General features: G+C 39.4%; 5 protein-coding genes across 9 annotated transcripts in view; 3 read left to right on the top strand and 2 right to left on the bottom strand.

Moving 5' to 3' along the window:
- The window catches only part of LOC104966057 (death-associated protein kinase 3-like), a 12,373-nt gene extending 8,992 nt beyond the window's left edge, over positions 1–3,381 (bottom strand). Inside the window, exons 1-2 of one of the 3 annotated variants that reach the window (XM_010795181.1) lie at positions 3,311–3,381; positions 2,915–2,997 (exon numbers count right to left, since the gene is read on the bottom strand). Coding sequence is in view for 2 of the 3 variants with exons in the window: in XM_010795179.1 (XP_010793481.1) it covers positions 2,915–2,997; positions 3,311–3,313 (86 nt within the window). In the remaining variant the exon portion in view is untranslated. Of the gene's footprint in view, positions 1–2,914; positions 3,039–3,310 lie in introns of all 3 variants that reach the window. The other 2 variants (XM_010795179.1, XM_010795180.1) reach the window with 2 other exon arrangements.
- The window catches only part of gtpbp3 (GTP binding protein 3, mitochondrial), a 633,967-nt gene that overhangs the window by 317,646 nt on the left and 295,659 nt on the right, over positions 1–20,662 (bottom strand). The gene's annotated exons all lie outside the window — the stretch shown is intronic.
- LOC104966243 (LIM zinc-binding domain-containing Nebulette-like) overlaps positions 1–20,662 on the top strand; it is a 161,463-nt gene that overhangs the window by 60,411 nt on the left and 80,390 nt on the right. The gene's annotated exons all lie outside the window — the stretch shown is intronic.
- LOC104966244 (nebulette-like) overlaps positions 1–20,662 on the top strand; it is a 130,983-nt gene that overhangs the window by 35,751 nt on the left and 74,570 nt on the right. The window lies entirely within an intron of this gene.
- LOC104966058 (ras-related protein Rab-11A) lies at positions 14,509–18,737 on the top strand. The gene is made up of 4 exons (XM_010795182.1): positions 14,509–14,685; positions 16,912–17,107; positions 17,854–18,047; positions 18,619–18,737. The coding sequence occupies exons 1-4, from the start codon at positions 14,646–14,648 to the stop codon at positions 18,720–18,722; spliced, it is 534 nt and encodes a 177-aa protein (XP_010793484.1). The 5' UTR covers positions 14,509–14,645; the 3' UTR covers positions 18,723–18,737.

The raw sequence follows: 20,662 nt of genomic DNA, 5'->3' as shown, positions 1-20,662 counted from the left end.
TCATAAGGGTACTGAGAAATGACGATAAAATTAACTTCGCCAAAAATCAAATCGGAGATGGAGTTCTGTCTGGTTTTGACACACTTAGATCTACCACCACAAATTTACCTTCTTCTTGGACTATCCTACGTTAACGGACATTTCTAAAACACTAACCCAATATCGGTAAAGTAATGAAACTAATTAGTGTTTTTACCACATCGTTATATATAACTACGCATTCCCACAATGTTTGGGACCCGAGGGCCCGACATTGTGTTTCGTCCCTCAGACCCTTGAGCCTACCAAGACATTTATTTCTTCTGCAAATAAAATTTACGGTGTGTTACTAGGTCGTCGTGTCGTGTCTAGGGGCTCCGACCGGGCCGCACTCACGGTCTCCTCACTCTGTCTTTCTTGCTGGTTGGCCGACTCGAGGAGTATTACTTCCGAAGGCCGTGTTTTCCACATCGAGCTAGTTCGTAGAGTACGTGTCGAGTCCAGGTGGGTCCTACAGCTGAGTGTTGTCGACGTCGACCTTGGACGTGTCAAGTCTTTCGTGTTTGTTGTGTGTTAGGTCTGCCGGTGGGTGCGTTATGTGTTGTTTTCCGTTGTGTTGTGTGGTTTGAGTTTGTAGTCTACCTCCGCCATGTATTGTTGTCATTCGGTGTATCGTTCTGTAATTCGCGTAATTCGTTCATGTGGAACTACACTTCTAGAAGGTTTACTGTTAGTGGTTTATTTGTCCACTACCGGGAGTTTTGGTTGTCACTGTGCCTGTTCCAATCCCAAATTCGCCTTACTATTGGTATACTGTAGTCTACGATTAGAACGACCTGGTTTATTTGTGATTACTACTAAAATTTACTGAGTTTGTATAGTTCCTGGTTCATTGTTTATATAGCACTAATATGGTGGTCCGTCTGTTTTATGTTATTTAACAGTTCGGTTGATATCTATAATAATGTCTCTTGTTCATTGTGTGTTTTGTTTTATTCTAGTTTACTGTTTGACGAGATCTATAAAGTCAGCCCGTCTATACGGTTAACATTTCGTTACGTCTCTCTTCTTCGTTGTTCGACCTTATAGCTTTGGTCGGTTCTAAATAGTTCTTGTTTTTCCGTCTCGTACTGTGTGTCGAGGGTCTTTGCCTCAGTCGCTCGTCCTTCTACTTTTTTCCTTTTATTCTCTGTCTCCTTTCACTCTGTAGGTACGTCGTCAAGAGTTCGTGGTGTGTTTTTGGTATTTTAGTTGCGACGGTGCTTGTCATTGATTTGCTCTTGGCTGTTGACTTCTGACATTTCCATGCGGTAGTGTGAGGACCTCGACACTGTTCCTATCTCTCCCCTAGTCAAATAAACTATCAGGTGTGTTACCATAAGTGATCATGACACATAATTTCCGTACAACCGTATTATTTTTAGGCATTTTATTTATGTATTTTTCGCAGAAACCGAGTAATAGTTTTGACTCATCAGTTCAGTGTTGTTTGGTTTGTCGACATCTTAAGATTTCTTGTTCTCCAAGTTTTTAAATTAAAATTTCAATAATGCTTGTTCGGAACTCCCAGTTTTTGGTTTTGTTTAAGTGGATAACTTTTTGTAATGAGGACGGATAACTAATTTGGAAATATATACAAGTTAAAAAGATTGGCCTGATACCTGCACTTCAATGAAAGGAGAACAAATCTAACTTTAAAAATAAATATCAAAAAAGCCTGTACATGTAGGGATGGTTATACATTCATGTAAGTTATTAAATAACAAGTTATTTTAATCGTGTCTGTTACTGAAAGCTTAATAAGTATTAGGCACCCCACAATAACACATGCTTCAGAACTCTGGTGGGATTGTGGTTTATTTTTGTCACTTGCATTTTCCCACCACTGCAGTTTATTTATAGTGTCGAACACAGTCTGCTATGCCCCAAAGCGATAAACTGGTCTCCATATCACTAATGCAAACACTTCTGTTAAATACAGGGTTTTGTGTCTTTCAGTCATTGAAATGCAAATGTCACAGGACTGTACAGCTGCATACTTTCAGTTCTGGTTCACTAGAATGGTTTGTAATCTAACACTCCACTTCCTCATCGGCAGTCTGGGAGTAGATATAGCTGCGGCTAAAGATAGAAGTGTCCTTTAAAAAGCAGCTTGACATGCATAACAGTTGTCCCCACCTGACAACGCACAGAAACAAACTACACAAGTAGACCAGGGGTCTTTTGGTGTAATTTAAAACACTTGTGTTGTGCAGGAGGCTTAGGCACACACAGTTTGACTCCTGTTATTTGCAGCATGCAGTCAATGATTCAGTGTGATCTTCGTATTGTTATAGCAAAGCAATAACTGCTTGGGGCCGTGACCTACATGCTTTTGAGAAAAGGCAACTTCTGTGTGCAAATGTTTCAGTCTGAGTGATGTTTTATTTTTGAAAGGCATATAGCATTCTACAACCAAAAAAACAAACAAAACTTTCATAATAAACAGAAAGTTGTTTCGGGTATATTACGGATGTCTAACCAATAATGTACAATATTGGAATATTGTGGTAGTTATGTGAAGAAATAACAACTACATTTCCAAATATTTTTCATCTAATTTTGTGCTGTATGCCTTAAAATAAAATAAGAAAAATTAAACTATTTAGATTTTGCATAGATCATCATTTTATATCAGTGATCCTGGCTGACTCTGAAATTAAAGAATATATACATAGATTGTAACATAGAGTTGAAATATGGACCTATGTTGTAGCTCAGTTTCTTGATATGAAGTCATTTCCTGGCATGTACGATACTGTTAGTGTTTGCATTACGCTACACGATATTTGGATTTTGATTACTGTCCCAGCATTATTGATTAAATCAAATGCAAGATGCAATTATTAAAAAATTAAGAAGTGAACGAGTAGATATGATGCATGCATAAGTGTACCTTCCCAACTCTTCACCAATTTCATAGAAATCCTCCACTTTCTGTTGTTTGAATAAGTCCATAGCTGCAGTCCTCACCGATGTCTGTAGGAGAATACATTTTCTTCATTACTCTTTAGGCCTACCTGAAATATCAGACAACAGTTGTTTCACCATCTGGAACAGAAATGTCCCAAATATCATGAAAAAAAGCTAATAAAAATGAATGATACGATTTAAAAAAATATCCTGTTATACAAAAATAATGTCATGCATTTGAAATGTAGACGCCCACTGACAGTTTGGCTTACTTGACTTTGTCTGGAGAAGGAAACTATAATTGTAACTATCACAAGTCATCAAAAATAATAGGATAACAAATATAAATAATCAATGAATAGTTTAGAAAATGTATTACCATGTAGAAAAAATGTTTCACGTGTCGATCCCCCTGTCCTCCTGCTGCCCAGCTGTGTGCGTCTCTAACGCTGAGCACACGAGATCCCAACAACACATCCCGCCCCCCCAGCCTGGGGAGAGAGTCACACTGCACTTCAGTGTGAAAACATTTCGTGTTAATACTTTTAACTGAGATGCTAAAATATGTCGCTTTTTGTTAACCCTTATGTGGTGTTCATATTTTTGTTATTCAGCAGTGTTCATGGGTCTGGTGGACCCGCTGCCTTTTTGGGCTTCAATTCAACACAATCAAACTATTTTATGTTAAAATACTCAACAGATGTTTACTTCATCCCAATTACAAGCAATATAAAGAGCATATATGGTTAATATTTGCCCTTTTACATTTGTTGGATCACATTAATGAATTAAAGTGCGACTCGTTTTTTTACGTGCTGACCGGCTGGTACTGGCTCGTCTTTTCTTTGTAACTAGCTGATGCTCAATCTCATCCTCTTGTTTTGCCAAATGAGCATGAGTTTGAACAAATAATTTATCATATCATTTTTCCTTAGATAAATAATGAAAACGGCTCCCACAGACCCGAACACCATAGCCTACTACAATGGTTAAACCTAACCCATGGCCAAATGTAAATGCATGGTAACTGACCCGAGCAAATCAGTCAGTTTGAACATATTCCTGTTTTTGTGTTTACACTGCTGCTTAAATGTTACACATATTGTGTGTATTTTGTTCATGCCGAATGAAAAACTAAGACGAGGCAACTCAGAATGCAAATTCGAATGTGTGAAATCAGGTATGTAGTTCTGTAGAAATTAAGGTAAATGTTTACTTGGCAATAATATAAATGAGGTTTGGCGTAGACGTGTCTGTGCGCGCGCTGTGCCCCTTGGTCCGGCCATCTGTTCTGCTCGCACGTGAAACTATGACACCTGTTGTTTTGCGCGTTCTAGTACACTGTCTGTGTACCTTTTCTTATTCAGCCTCATTAATAAAAAAACATTATTGATTTTTGTACCAGTAAATGTAAATTATTTCAAGCATTTCAAAAATACACTTGCATTGGCACTTCTCCCTTTTAATAACAGCTGGCTGTCCTTCTCTTTTACATTTTCTAATCTAGCCTACTGGTTACATGTCTTGATCCAGAACATATACACTTTTTTATAATCATTTCCATTTATAATATATTCATTAGAACAGGGGTGGGGAACCTCCGGCCTCCGGGCCGTATACGGCCCTCGAGACCATTTGGTACGGCCCTCGAGGTGATTTATAAACACACGCAAAAAAGAAAAAAATTCAAGAAATCTAGACCACAAAATAATTAAACAAGCTTGTTTTTCCTGGCCAAGGTCAGGGTCCTTGAACACAACACGAGCCTAACGTGTCATCACGTGGTATATGTGTCGTCTGACAGGAGTGTAGTTCTAACGGAGAGCACCAGAACGCTGCTCCGGGCCGGGACTTCACAAATTGCAATACCCATAAGGAGCTGTACACATGCCGCAGTTTTTGCGTGGCTGTGCCTTTAGTTGAAAGCCCAGTGGCGATCTGTTCATCTGTCATACTGATCATACAGTTAATAACTTTGTTGTTATTAGCATCTGGTTAGCTAGCTATGCTAACGAATATAAGAAGCTTTTTCTCCACCTGTGAGGTATACACATCTTTATATGATCATTAGCCTATAGTTATAGAAAAATAAGAGAATAAAGTAAACAGGTATACAATACTAATATGACAGTAAAAAAAAGTTGTTATTAATAAACAAGAATACAGTTTAAAAGGGAAGTGATTTGTAAAATATCCATAAAGAAAAAAATCTGCTTGCAGTTCTNAGTGTCCCATCGAAACGTTTCAGGAAGGGGGGGGGGGCTGTGTCTGGGGGGCTGTGTCTGGGACTGTCTGGCCATTTGCAGACCATTTACATGCACAAAAACCTATATAACACACTCCAGGAAAGGGAAAACCCCAAAAGGCATAACAGGGAACAGGGCCCCTTTAACAAGAGTCATAATATATATTTCTTCCATTCTTTCTTCTTGTTGCTCTTAACGTTGCAACTTTTTCCTGGTCACAACACAGATTCCCATCCAGAGACACAAGACACAAGGTTAAGGTTTAAAGGTATTTGCTGAAGAAACAGGCAGTCATTCAGAGATAGTCTGTCCAAAAGGAGTAAACTCATTCAGACAGGGCGCGGGCAAATGTCCAATAACCAAGGTAAAGTCAAGATCATAGAAATCAAATACTAGGAAATGCTGGAAAGCTATTAAATCACAAAGACAATCTGCCAGGGTAACAAGAAAGCAAGGCAGTATTATGTATAAACAGGGAAATTAATTTTAAATTGAGGGGCATGTGAGTAATTAAGGGCAGGGGTGGATATTCAAGTAGGCCAGGAACTATTTTGGCCAGGAACTGATACAACATAATATGCTATCATTTAAAAAAAGAAATTAAAAAAAGGTTCACACAAATCAGGATGTTACAAATAGCTAGGTATACAAGGGCTGTTTTAAGGTCTTGGAAGTGCAGTGTGAATCATTTAGCTTTGAGCTTCGGTCAACCCCGGGTCAATAATGTGTGTAAAGCCCTTGAATTAACCTAGCACAAGCTGCAGCACTGATGGACTTTAAAAGAATACAAATGAAAATAGATTAGTAAGCTTTTGCCTGATATGTATGAGGTTGGTTGTCTTACTGTCCGTCATAACAATATCATCATTCCTGAGTCTCATGACCAGGCATATGAAGATGTTTTTTCCCCACACTACTTCTCAACACCACTTCTATACTCAACAAACAATTACCAATCCACAATAAATTTTTACTCCTGAAACAATAGTGTTTCATTAATCCTCTTTTGGTTTGGCTATCTGCTCAAACATCATTTAAAAATAATGTTTGCTGGCATGGGAGCCTATCAAAAGTGCCATGTTATTCTCAAAGAGCAAATGTTTCTAAGGGTGATGTGAAAAAGTTAACAGCCAGTACATGTTCAGCTCAGTGAAATGCTTTTAAATAGCCACTTTAAAGCATTTCCGAGAGGTAAACTGGCTTAACGTGTTATCTCTTGTGCGTCATGGTCGTAATTTCCACTGGGGACAGGGGGGACATGTCCCCCCCACTTCTCAAAATCCTGTTTGTGTCCCCCCCCACTTTTCAATAGTGTTTAATTTTGTTTTATTTATGCAATTGGTCATCGCCACGGAGGATTACACAGCCCCTGTGTGTGTGCGCATTTTGTGTGTGAGAGAGAGAGAGAGAGAGAATCTATTTAATATAGTCGTAAAAAAATAAGGTAAGAAATCATTCCAATGTGTACTATACGACAGTAACATTTTTAAAATACAGTTTAAAGGGCAGTGATTAGTAAAATATGCATAAATATGATAAAGAATGCTAACTAGGAAGCATAAGATAAGGATAGGAGAGAGGAGGGAGTGAGGAGTTTATAAAATAAACAAGTTTAAATTATTTGTTATTGTTTGTGATCCTAAGGATTTTTTGATTATTGAAATATATACAGTTCTGTTTCCTGAGTGTTGAGAGCTGTATCCATGAATCCCTTAATTTCCCTTCAAAGTTTCACAGATCGATGCATTTAACTTTAAAACATTTTTTTAAAATTGTTCCCGGGGGAGAATGCCCGGGAACTGATGTGAGGTCCACCCCCAAATAAAGCAGGTTGACATTGATTGGATAATAGATACATTTGCACACTCATTATACACAACACATTTTGCTTGGATTTTTTAACACCATATCTGTAGAAAGGCAGTAAATGGGATTCAAATCGTTTTTCGTTGCGAAGGACCCACAGACCCCCTGTTTTGTGTCCCCCCCCCACTTCTCAAACCAAAGTTGCACCCTTGGATAGAATTACTAACAGAGCACTTATATACTAATAAAGGACTGGCTTATCTAAAGCCAGTTGAGTAGCACTTGAAATGTTTTAGCTCTATGAAACCTGATGTACTTATATGATTCTGTTTTCTTCAAGTTTGTATCTTGTTGGTCGAATGCACTTATTGTAAGTCGCTTTGGGTAAAAGCGTTAGCTAGAATGTAATGTAATGTTAAAGGATTGTACGCACAAAGCTGGTTCTGCCAATGACCCTCTTTGCTTACCCTTGAATTGTGTTATCCTCCTGGTTTAAGGCCCGCCACATTGAAGCGTCACCAACACGCCCACCTGGTTGCTCTGGATTCTCCGGAGAATCAGCTGACTCAGTACTAGTGAGCTGGACGGGTAAAGCCTGTTTCATGTCTGGTCTGAATACGGACATTCTCGCACACAGCTCACACTGGTAATATGATTGTTTCCCATCAGCATGTTAGCATCGTCATCAACATTGCATTGCGCATTTCCACTGCAGCGGGTAGCCCCGTTTAAGCGTCCTCAAGCGGCCAGGCCAGTTTTTGGTGGCCTTTCCATATAGCGTAGCACCGGCTAGCGGGTACTTTTTCCCTCTTTTTCCGGCCCCATAAAATCGTGGTTCTATCAGGCCAGGGCCAGGGCTGAACTAGTAACNTTGTTGTTATTAGCATCTGGTTAGCTAGCTATGCTAACGAATATAAGAAGCTTTTTCTCCAACCAGTGAGGTGAAGGCACATAGTTATAGAAAAATAAGAGAATAAAGTAAACAGGTATACAATACTAATATGACAGTAAAAAAAAGTTGTTATTAATAAACAAGAATACAGTTTAAAAGGGGAGTGATTTGTAAAATATCCATAAAGAAAAAAATCTGCTTGCAGTTCTGTTTCATATGGGTGTTGAGAGATGTATCTATAGATCTCTTCATGTTGCTCTCATAGTGCACCAGATTGATGCTTTTAACTTCAACATTTAAAAAAAATCTTCCTGGTGGTGCATGCCCCCAAACCCCCCGAGATGAGGTTAGATCCGCCCCCCCCCCACACTTAAATCATATCCACATGGATATGAAATTAAATACATTTGCACACATCTTGTGTCCATATCTTTCTGTTTTGGTGGTCATGCCACGGTGCATGAATGCGCGGGTCATGGTCAAATATCTGGATTAAGAGGTTGCTTTTTCTTTGCACAGCATGAAAGAAAGGCGAAATGAATGGGCTGTGATTTGAGTTTTTAAGCAGACGTTGAGTTCAATAATTTGTACGGCCCTCGAAGGATGTTGTAAAAATTGAAATGGCCCTTGAGAGGAAAAAGGTTCCCCACCCCTGCATTAGAATAATACACTGTGGCCCACCTGATATTTTCTCCATAACACTTCCACCAAAACGTTTAGCAAACAACACATTAGAAAAATGTAATGAGCAAATTCTGATCACATTTTTGAAACACATCTAGTATGTTTGTTCACATTCATGTTCCCCAGAAGATGAATCCTAATGAGTAATGATCCCCTGACTTTTCAACTTGCCCTTTTGGGAGGTTGACATGTTTGAGTGAAAAATATGGGCAATTTATAAATGGATTTTCATGAAATCCGTTGTGATATCTGATATTCATATTCCCCAGAAGATGAATCCATATTGATAAATATATTGAACTGAAACATTTATGTTTCCCGGCCTTCAGGATGAATTGTAATAACTTTGGTGCACATTCAGCGTTCAACATTTTACCAAATCTCTGGTTGGTGGACACATCACCTGCATATTGAATGTGGTTCCAGCTTTTTGGAATGGTTGCTCACATTTTAACCTACATTTGAATAGTTTATCTTGTAAAAATGTTATGGGAGAGATAAAACTGTGCAATCACATTTTTTCAACTCAGATCAATACAAGTACGCACACAGAGATATTTATTTTTGAAGCTCTTTGCTCGTTTACATTTTGTAAAGTCTCGTAGAGAAAGTTCTTTTTTAAATATAAATTAATGAACAAACAAAATGAAATAATACTGCGTGATCAACCTTTAAAGTTCAATCTTGGACAGGGAACACAGATAGTAAAATGAAACTGGCAGCCCAATGAGCAATAGGCTAGAGTCATTTGTAGATAAACTAAAAACAATGCCACTATTCAGATGAGAGTGATGCTATCAGAAATAGTCAAATGAGATACATCCTATCCTCTTCCTTTAGAGGGTTAAACGTCAACTGAGCAAAGAGCATGCATGGTTTTCCACCACTGCTCTGTCAGCTCCTGGCAAACCTGTGAGGACGGAGAAGATGTCGGGTGTTGACCTGAACTCTGAGACATCCGAGGGAGGCCTGAAGGAGCTGGTGCTGAGGTGGTTCACTGAGACTCAGGCGCCGCTCATCCTCAACAACGGAAACTTCCCTGACTGGTTTCAAGGCTTCGTTGCACGAAAGTAAGAACATAATCCTAACACAGGATGTGGTGACGGAGTGGAAAGAAGTTTGAGTATTTTATTTTTGACTTATTTTACATATAAGAAGCTACACTTGTTTTGGCTCTGTAGGTTCTACTTTGACTTTGAATAGATTGAAGCAGGCAAATTTTGTTCATCCATGTTTTTTTGTCTTTACATTGCTATGAAGTCTTGCGGTGGTGGAATGTAACTTCCTTTTTTTGCTATTTGGCTATTACTCAAGCCAAATACCAAATACAAGTCAAAATTAGCTCCAGCTCAAGATGCAACATTAAAGTGCTATTTACACATCATTAATTCAATTTTGTGTATAAAGTTCGATTCTCAAATATAAAATGCAATATACAGGCATATCTAAACAGTATTTTAATATTTTAACTGAACAAAACAGATCAAATCTAAATGATTTCAATAATTAATAACCTTTGATCTCTCGTTGGCAGTTTCAAAGGATTAACCTAATTTGCTAACATTAGCCAAAAGCTACCAGTCTGTAGCTTTCACACCAGGGCGTTTGATTCATTAGTTATAAAAGTAACATAGTCTTGCTTAAAGGTATGGAGAACATGATAATACATTGATTCCAGATATTAAGGCTATGTGCAGGGGGGAAGTCAATGTTTTTGACAGTATCAATAACTCTAGAAGTAACAGGAATGTATCATATTGGTCCAGCCTGTAGGCCTATCTATCTTTGATTCACTTTCACTCACCTCACTCAGAGAAAACAGAGGTTTCATCACACGGCATGGATATTCAAATCTAATTGGCCTACAAGTCTGTTTAATTTGTCCTGCTTTGCCGTCTGCCTCAGGGACACAGAAGATCTGCTGAGAGATAAGGCTCAGGGCTGTTTTTTCATTCGCCTCAGTGATAAAGCCATCGGCTACATCCTGTCCTACAAGTGAGGCCAATCAAGTCTGTTCAACATTGTTCCTTTGCTTCTTAACCGCCTTTCTGTTTCATCTCACCAGTTGTGCTTTTTCTTCCAAAGGGGACACGACAGGTGCCGCCATTTTGTCATCACCCAGAATCAATACGGACAATTTGTCATAGCAGGAGACTGTCAGACATACAAAAGCCTCACAGAGCTCATGGAACATTTCAAAGTCAGCCCCATCCAGCCCTTTGGAGAATATCTGACCACCAGCTTTTATGAGGTGAAGAATGAAGAATTTCATGTAAGTGTGTATTAGTTCCTTTCTTCCTCTTTCTATTAAGAATTTTGTCAAACATTTCCAAGATATTACAAGGATTGGCAGCAAACGTTCATGGATCCCAGAAGACCTAATCATCTTCTGACTTTTCATCTAGTCTAGGCCATAAGGTTAACATCTTAGGTTTCACTAAATATTTCAACAACTATTGGATGGATTGAAACAAAATGATGATTTTGTGATGCCCACAGGACAAAATTCAATAACTTAGGTGACTTTACATTTTGGACTACGCTGTACTGTTGTTTAGTGCTAATAAGGAGACGTTAGCATAATAGCACGCTAAAAACGGCGAACACAGCAAACATTATGGGCTATGATATGAGGCTAGCAAGAGTTTGCTTTTTTAATCTGTTGGAAATGAAATAATTGAAACAGCATCAATTTTTTGTAAACCAGATGATTTACTGTTGTAGCCTACTACTTTCTTTTGCTGACACACCTCCCATCCTGCAGCCAGACATTATAATGCGCTGAACAACCAGGCGTTGCACTTCAACTCTAACTTTGACATTTGAAAGAACATAGTTATACACCACTGGTTTCATTTGACTGGTACCAGCATCATGTTTATGTCTCAAAGAATAGATAAAATGGTTGTTATTTTCAGGTAGACTCAGGTGAGCTGTATGATGTGGTAAATTACACCAAAGGGAAGCCTGGGGTGAGTGTCCAAGCCCTGAGGACTCGTTGGGACCATAAACAAGATGAACACAGCGGCCCTGGCAACAATCAAAGGACCCAGCAGCAAAATGGCCCTCCTACACCTGCACTGCCACTGAAACCCAAAAACAGAAAACTGACAGGAGTGGTTTCTGTAGACACAGTGTCCCTCTCACAGGTATGATGAACATTTGAACTTCATTAAAAGGTTTTATTAGTAAGTATCTTTGGCACCCAATTGGTTCTCTTGCATACCATAATCACAATGTCCAAGGTTAGGTTCTGGCCACCGGACGTTTGTCGCATGTCGTATACCTTCCTCTCCCCCTTTTTTACATAGCCCTCTGTTAAGTTAAGGCCAATGTGCTAAAAAAATAAAGGTTTTATTCAGACAAAAAGTGTATGTTTGATTCAGATATTTTAAAGATCCAAAACAATAGGCGCTTTCATACTGGAGTACTTTGACCCATACTTTTCCCGTTTAGTTCGGTTAGTGGCTGGAATTTTGCGTTCACACCAAAAAGAGAACTTATGGCATTTCCACTACAGCGCGGTTTAAGCGTGCCGTGCCTGGCCCGGCCCGTTTTTGGTTGCGTTTCCACTAGGCGTAGTTCCGGTTAGTAGGTACTATTTCACAGTTTTTTGGCTCTCCAAAATCGAGGTTCTTTCCGGGCCAACAACCAGGCTGAGTATGCTAAACTAGTGAGATAATCGCTGGCAATACAACAAAATGAACATATTTTACCGTGAGTAAAGATAGTCTTCGGTGGTATCCGATTGGCAAAAAAAAAAGCAAAGGTAGATTAGTGTAAGCTAAGGTAGGGAAGTAAGAAAGTATTGTTAGTTTTGATGTTTACACTCATTTCCCTACTGAGGAAGATCATGTAAGATTGCAACTAAGTGACCATGAGGACAGATTGTTTTGTCAACTATATTGTCATTGTAGTTCCATTATGTCATTCAGGGTGTTCCTCCAGTACCAAAGAGAGGTATTCCTTTGGGCTTCTCCCTGAGAGGATCTTTCCCCGAAACAACATCACATCCAAGTGAAACCTACGCCGAACCAAACAGATCAGAGAGACTCAGAGGAAACACAAACCAAGTCTCTGACAGAGACTCATTCAACACCTCCAACATGAGTTATCCAGGTGATCTAAGTCCTCCAGGGATCACATACTCTGAGTTGACACATGTGGGGAGCAGGAGCACATCTCTACCAAGACTAAACAGCAGCAACTTGGAGGAAGAAGAAGAAAAAAGGAAAGAGGAGGTGGAGGAGCACTCCAATCGGCTCAGCACGCTTTCCTTAGCAACATCAGAATCTTACTCACCCACTCCTCTGAAGAAGGTCACCTGCCACAGCTACTCCCTCCACAGCCCCAGGGACAGTCCGAGGGCAAGCAGCTCCATGTCAGAGCAGCAGGGTGGTGGTCTGGAGATGTTGAAGTCCAACCCGCTGTACCAGACCTCGGGGGGGCCTGGGGGGGATTCAGCTCCGCAGGGAGACCCCATGTATGCCGAGGTTCCCCAGAAGCTGCCTGATGACACATATGAGCAGATCTTAGGGGAGGCGGCGATCGCCCAGGGCAACATGTACGAGTCTCTGGAAGAGCTGAAGACCAAGAAGTCCAAATCCATCTGGGGGAAAAATGTAAGTCTGAAAGAATAATGAGTGGTGTGGATGTTATTGAGAGCAGAAATATCAAATTTGATGTATTTTTTCTTTTGTTTGCAGAATATTGTTTGGAAGACATTTTTTCCTGAGGATAAGAAATAAAAAGGACTCAGCGTGTGGAATTGACTTTTTGATCATTGTTACCTGACACTAAAAATTAGATTAGTATTAAATAAAGTCATTTTATAAAAGCATTTTAATAAGTAAGAAAATCGATTAGAAGTGGATCCCTGAATTATGTTAATTGTGTTGTTTTACTTTACTTTTTTGTGAAATGTAATAAACAATAATCTCTATCTAATCTCTCATTATCAATCTATAAAAAAACAGCAAACAAAAAGAGATAACATTTATAACTGGCCCCAAACCACAATGACGTCAATGCAAATCAAGAATTATTTTCACTAGCAGCCATGTTTGACAGAAGAAAGTCTGTCACACCTAACATTTGAATCCAACCCTGAGGCAATACAGAAACATCGTAACAGCTGCTGCTGTAGATATAATAGTCAATAATATGAAGTGACAATCCCACAGTAGTTCACAATGTCAATAAGGTGCGTATTTTGACTTGATTGGATGATCCGAGTGTTAACCAAGTTCATATGATGTGTATTAAAGGGGAACACCGCTGATTGTACATATTGAAGCTTTTTAACAGGTGTTTGGGAGTACAAAGGTCCTTTATTCCAAAACACAAAAAAAATCTTCTATAGGGCTGAAACGGTAAGAGAAAGCTACAATACTAGAAGAGATAAGATGCTTTATTGTCATCTATCTGTATGCAGTGCAGTACATTATGTCCACACTACATACACATACATGCATACATATCAAGTATGTAGTAGGGTAGCTCTCCTGGTAGGCCTGAGTCCTTAGAGTCGTGAGTTTCAAATATGACCCTTGGCCCTTTGCTGCATGACATTCCCACAATAACCTCTTTTGCTCGGCTGCAGCAGGCCTGCTTTCCAATGCAAAACATGAGGTAGAGGTGACGTCAAGACACAAACAATGTCCGCATTGGAATCCTCAGAGACCTGGGTCTCAAATATGACCCTTGTCCCTTTGCTGCATGACATTCCCACTATAACCTATTTTCCAATGTAGAACAAACATGTGGCGCAATAATAGAAAAATAGAAAAACAGGTAGTTTAAATAATAACTCTGTTACTTGTAGGGGAGAATTTTCACGTTGTGCTAGACTACTTTCAACTAAGTTAATTATCTGCTCAAAAGTGTTCTGCAGTTTCCTTTCCTGACCACTAGGTTCCGGAGTTTCCTCTGTGTGCTGCTGACACTCGGCCAGAGAAGAAGAAGGAATTACGGAAGTAGGGCTTCCAAACAGATTCCCGTTGGAAGAAGAATAAAATACAGTAGATCATCGCTTTTCTTTAATTAACACAAATTAAATCTTGGACTTGCCATTTCCCAATAAGACGATGGGTACTAGAGATGATGAATATGATTATTTGTTCAAAGGTAAAACCAAAGCCTTTTTTTCTCCTTATTGTCTTGTTAGCTGACAGTGTAAAACGGGCCAGCTGATTAACTGTCAGGCTATGCTAACTTAGCCGCAGTCAACCTTTGTGCTCCGAGTGCTTTTCACCGAGCTTTAGGAGAGATGTCAGCATGTTTAATCAATGTGCAGGACTTGAAACCACCCTTCTGTGAACAGTGGAGGTTATATGAGCTGTCAGTTCGTCACCTTACGGTAGTTATCGTTAAACGACAGGGCGTCTTGAACGTCGGCTAACGTTAGCAGTTAGCTGATGTTAGCTTGCTATCAGTGGGCGCGGACCAGCTTCACATCGGACACACCTAACGTTAACCGTTATCGCATTATATTGTAATCATCCATTGTTTAACTTTATTCCTCTACTATATTTATTCTTACCTGGTTATTCAAACATTACAGTGTCTACTGTTTTATTTTATGTTTTTATTGTGAAGCACTTATATCTGTGCGTATCGCTGATTTTGTTATAGTATCTAACCAGCCAAGCGAACAGAATAATTAACGAAACGAAAATCTAAGTGTACGCTTAATCATTAGTTTACGTTGAATCCTGCAGCTAACGTTAACTAGCTCCAGTTAAAGTGTTAATTTATTAACTGCACTGCAGCTCCGGCTTGGCAAAAAATGAGGTCAGTGTAAACAAACTGAGATCCTCCTGAAGTAACGAAGTACATTTACTCAAGTTCCGTACCTAAATTAAGATTTAAGGTACTTTTATTTTAGTTTAGTAATATTGTCATTTTTACTCCACTGTTATAGAGTCAAACAAATTTTTTGGACTATTTTATAGTGTTCCGATTAGATATAAAAAATGTAAATTTAACAATATGTTTTAATTTTTTTAATGGATTAATGATGTGCTTAATATTATGTGGTTGTGTTATATTTTTCGTTTTGTTTTCTATGATTATTTAAAGTGTATTCCATTAATTCAACTACTTTATATAATGCTGGGTTGTTAAATCTATAATAATAATAATCTGAAAGTCGCGTGTAGTGGAGTAAAGACTCAAATATTTCCTTCTGGGATTTAGTAGAGTAGGAGTAAAACAAATAGAAATACTCAAGTGAAGTACAATGACCACAAAAGGTACAGTTCTCAAGAATGTTTGACTTTCCAACACAGATCATTCTGACACCGGTTTTGCATTACGTGTACACTACTTTAGCATTAAGTGTACTTTAGCACCGCATACTTGGTCCTTATGACCTCGTCTATATACTGCCTTATTGAACAACATACAATAAGTTGGGGCTGGGCGGTATGACAAAAAACTCATATCACGGTATTTTTCCAAGTTATAACGTTATCACGGTATTTATTTATTTTTCAATAATTGGAAATGCATTTACATTTATACGTTTGACTCTACATGACTTTAGAAATCTCACCAGCGTTGGTTGTTCAAACAGATCATATTACCATACATTCTTCGTACTCCAATGAGTGCTTTCTGTTGAGGTGGTGGAGTAAACTTGTGTTACCTCCTCGGGCAACAATTTTAGTTCGACAACATTTGGAATAAATGTTTCTTTGGTAATAAATTAAAGATGACTTAATACCCTAACACATACAGGTTCTAAAGGTTCAACATATTCTGGCAGCTACAATGCACAACGCACAACAACATGCACAAAGTCAAATAAGAATACAGTATAGATTATAAAGTGAAATTGATGAAAAAAGTTAAAAGAATAAAAGAGCACCAAGTATAAAAAGCTTAAGCATGCTTACATACTGTATGAGTACCTTTATTACACCTAACTGAGTAGGCAATATGTGTATAACATGTTGTAATGCATCATTAACACTAGGGTGAATCTCTTTTTCAACATTAAATAATCCGACAATTGTTTTCATAATTGTTTTCGGTTATCATTTAATATTTGAATTGTCACAAAAAATTCAATTATGTAACAATATATATATATAATATATAATTGAAGTAACTCGTTTTATCATAACAACAATCAGTCCAAAGCTATTCAGTTTAGTGTCTTGTAAAATAAATAAAAAATCAGCAAATCCTCAAAATGAGTATCATAAACCAGAGTGTTTGACATTTCTACTGTAAAACAATCTCATAAAGTAAGACGCATACAGGTGGACATTTAGAGAAGTACATTTTCTAACGTATATCATTCTTATAGTTTGTATTAAACCTTGCTCTCTGTACTCTGTGTCTCAGTGGTCCTCATTGGTGACTCGGGGGTGGGGAAGAGTAACCTGCTGTCCCGCTTCACTCGCAACGAGTTCAACCTGGAGAGTAAGAGCACCATCGGAGTGGAGTTTGCCACGCGCAGCATCCAGGTGGACGGCAAGACGGTGAAGGCTCAGATCTGGGACACAGCGGGGCAGGAGCGCTACAGAGCCATCACCTCAGCGTGAGTTCAGAGGAGAGAAACAGTACAACTGTCTGCCAACAGACTTTAGTCCAATACACACAGCTGATTCAACTATTCAGAGTGTACTTTAAAGGGCGGCTCCTTTCACTCTTCCAGAATTGTTATTTATCAGATTCATTTCAAAAACCTCCTCCTGAACTGCATTTTTTAAATTATGTTAGGGATGTATTGATTTTTCTAAACAACAAATAACATTTTGTATGCTTTTTTTTGCATGTATTCATGTTGTTCAAAGCAAGTATTTCTACTTTTAGATGTTTTAGACTTGTGTGATCCAAAAATGTCCAATAATGTATTGAACAAATGAAGAAAGATCAAAACATATTTTTATTTAAATAAATATTCTTCTTTAATCTGTATTTGTTGCTTTTTATTCTTTTCAAAAACAAAATGTTCTCAGTCCAGTCATTCATATTTTCTCCACAGTGTGTGACTTATGAACTCCTGCTGAGCCGTTGTATGCCTGCTTAAACAGGAGGTAGAGGTGACATCAAGACACAAACAATGTCCATGTTGGAGCTTTCAATCTCTCACTTCCTGCAATCCTACACCTAAAGCACATCAGAAATATCAAGCTGTTGGACAAATGTCAGACAATGTGCTGAAACCCAATGAGCCTCTGAGGTTTCCTGCTGGAATAACTCCACAGGCTGACATGGACATGTTGGAGTGGAATCATAGTGCTCTCCTTTAATATTGCTGTGATTTGGCTCTCTGTGCTGCAGGTACTACCGCGGGGCGGTGGGGGCTCTCCTAGTCTATGACATTGCAAAGCATCTAACTTATGAAAACGTGGAGCGCTGGCTGAAGGAGCTGAGGGACCACGCCGACAGCAACATCGTCATCATGCTGGTGGGCAACAAGAGCGACCTGCGCCACCTCCGCGCCGTCCCCACTGACGAGGCGCGGGCTTTTGCTGGTGAGACTGTCGTAGTGTTTATACAAATATCAAAGAAATATAAAAAAGAAGAGAAACCCTTCTGGAGGTGACGTTTGGATTTTAGCCTTCCCAGACCATTTACATGCACACAAACCTATATAACACAACAGGAAAGAGAAATGCATAATAGGGCCCCTTTTACACCAGTGACTTGCCCTAAACTTGAAAATAAATACTTGCTACCCTCTCCAAAGCTCAAAGGAAAAAAAAGATGATATGCTATCATTTTTTTTTATCAAAGATAAATGAGTTTGGATATGATAACTCTGCGGTCATATAGGAATTGCGACTCGATTTGACTCAGTACTTGACTCTGGACTTGAAACGTTGTGACTGACAAAACAATTTCTTCCTCCCTCCTCTCAAATTCCTAATGATTCTGATAAAAGCATTGTAATGGGGATTGGATGTAATGTAGTGGTGAAATGATGTAATGGTGGTTGGTACGAGTTTCACGTTCACAAATCTGTGTTTAAAGGGTTTCACTGCTCTGCTATCTGTGGAATGTGACATGTTGGACATATAACGTGTTGCTTCACTCCCCCCACAGAGAAGAATGGTTTGTCTTTCCTGGAGACATCGGCTCTGGATTCCACCAACGTTGAGACAGCCTTCCAGACCATCCTGACAGGTGTGTACTGCGTTAATGCTTAACATGCCTGTTTCTGCAATTTCATACTCCACAGTAACCACCTCCTAAACTTGAACACATTGTAAAACTAGTCCACAGACCTCACATTGAATGAGGAAATGAAACAGTGTCCTCTTTATAAGTTAGATTACAGTGAGAGGGAAGTCAGGTGGGGAGTGAACTTGTGCTACCGGGCAGAGATACTGGACTCACTTTTTATCACGCAATATGTGAACGGCTTATCTTTTAGGAGTATGGGCTCAGAACAGTCTCATAATACACACATGCACACAGAAGGATTCGCACTTGTATTTCATGATCCGCAAAAGGATTCACACTTGTATGTCCGGATCCACACTTGTGTTTTTCAATGCACACACAAATGTGTTCCATTTCATATACATGTAAATAAAATCCCAAATACAGAAAAGTATTAAATATGTATTTGTTGATCCACAACAGTATTTGTTTTCCATTTAAATCCCCTGACCTGCAAACCACAAACCGTTTCTGGTCACGGATGCGCTGGTGCATTCGTGCTGTGGGTTTTTTGAGACAGTCCCGGCTGACGTCAGACCGATTCGGTACTGTAATTTGTTTCTACTGGGTTGAGCCCAAGTCAGATGTCTCCTGTCATTCTAATCAATCACAATGAGCGCGGCCCCCACAAGGGGTAGATTTACTTGCGTTCATGACGTAGCGCTTCATGCTACGCATTTGCGCCAGGTCCGGAGTCTGACATGTCCAATGGAGCCTGCCTGCAGGCGCTAATTCAGGACACCTCCACTCTCAGTACATTGCCACTTTTTCCCGAACAGGAATGCACGCAAATACAAGCCTTCTATGTTATTAAGTAAGCGCACACTTTGCCGAACCATGTTGATGAATGCTTGTGTTCACGTAACGACGGCAGGCAAAACCGTTTTAAATGGTGTTTCCTGTAATGGGCGAATACACTGCGTTTGAGTTGTATGTCTGTTGAGTTGTTGTAGTGTGAGAGCAGCTACAGGTTAGCTCTAGCATGCCTAATCGATAAGTGGCACTACGAAAAGCCCAGTGCGTAGACAGTGAACTGTCAACGGGGGGGGAGCCGCCAGGCGTTATCGGGGCCGGATATTCCTCTAAATGTGAGGTTTGGATCGGGTGCTGCTCTATAAAGGGCCGATCAAGGAAAGCTGGTGCTGGATCGATATGGACATAAACGCGGAGTGTGAAGTGATAACCGGAGCAGGGAGAGAGAGAGAGAGAGAAGATCAATCATCTGTAGTCTGACGGAGAGCACGCAGCTCTTGCATGATCACCTATGCTCCGCCCTCTGTTTGAGCGAGCTAGCCGGACTGCGCAAAATGCGTAATATAGTGAAAGTGCTCATGAACGCAAAAAATCATACCCTCGTGGGGGCGCGCTCATTGTGATTGCTTAGACTGGAGGAGAATCTGATTCGCTATAGAATTGAGAGAAATACAAGTGTACGAATCGCCTGACCGTCCAGGGGCAGTGCTCCAAAGAAACGGCCACACACGAATTGCACACGATCGGTGCACAGAAAGCGGTTTGTGTTTGCAGGTTCCAGGGTTTAAACGGAAAAACAGAATATGTGTGGATCAAAATACATATGTAACTTTTTTCTGGATTGGATATTTTATTGGGTACGTACTATACGAGGACTGTCTCAGAAAAAGAATATTGTGATAAAAGTAAGTGCAATTAAAAAACAAAAATGTCATAGATTGTGCGTGGATTCATTACAAATCAACTGAAATATGTTGCAAGCCCTTTTATGTATTTTAATATTGCTAGATTATGGCATACAGCTTAAGAAAACTCAAATATCCTATCTCTTAAATATTAGAATATCATGGAAAAAGTATGACTAGTAGGGTGTTCAACGAATCACTTGATAATCGTCTAATTAACTCGAAACGCAGCCTGCAAGGGTTTCCTGAGCCTTGAGAAAAACATC

Source organism: Notothenia coriiceps, unplaced genomic scaffold (assembly GCF_000735185.1).
Source record: "Notothenia coriiceps isolate Sejong01 unplaced genomic scaffold, NC01 NC01_scaffold00037246, whole genome shotgun sequence".
Lineage (NCBI taxonomy): Eukaryota > Metazoa > Chordata > Actinopteri > Perciformes > Nototheniidae > Notothenia > Notothenia coriiceps.
Note: the sequence above shows the minus strand (reverse complement) of the source record. Positions and strands in the feature narration are given on the sequence as shown.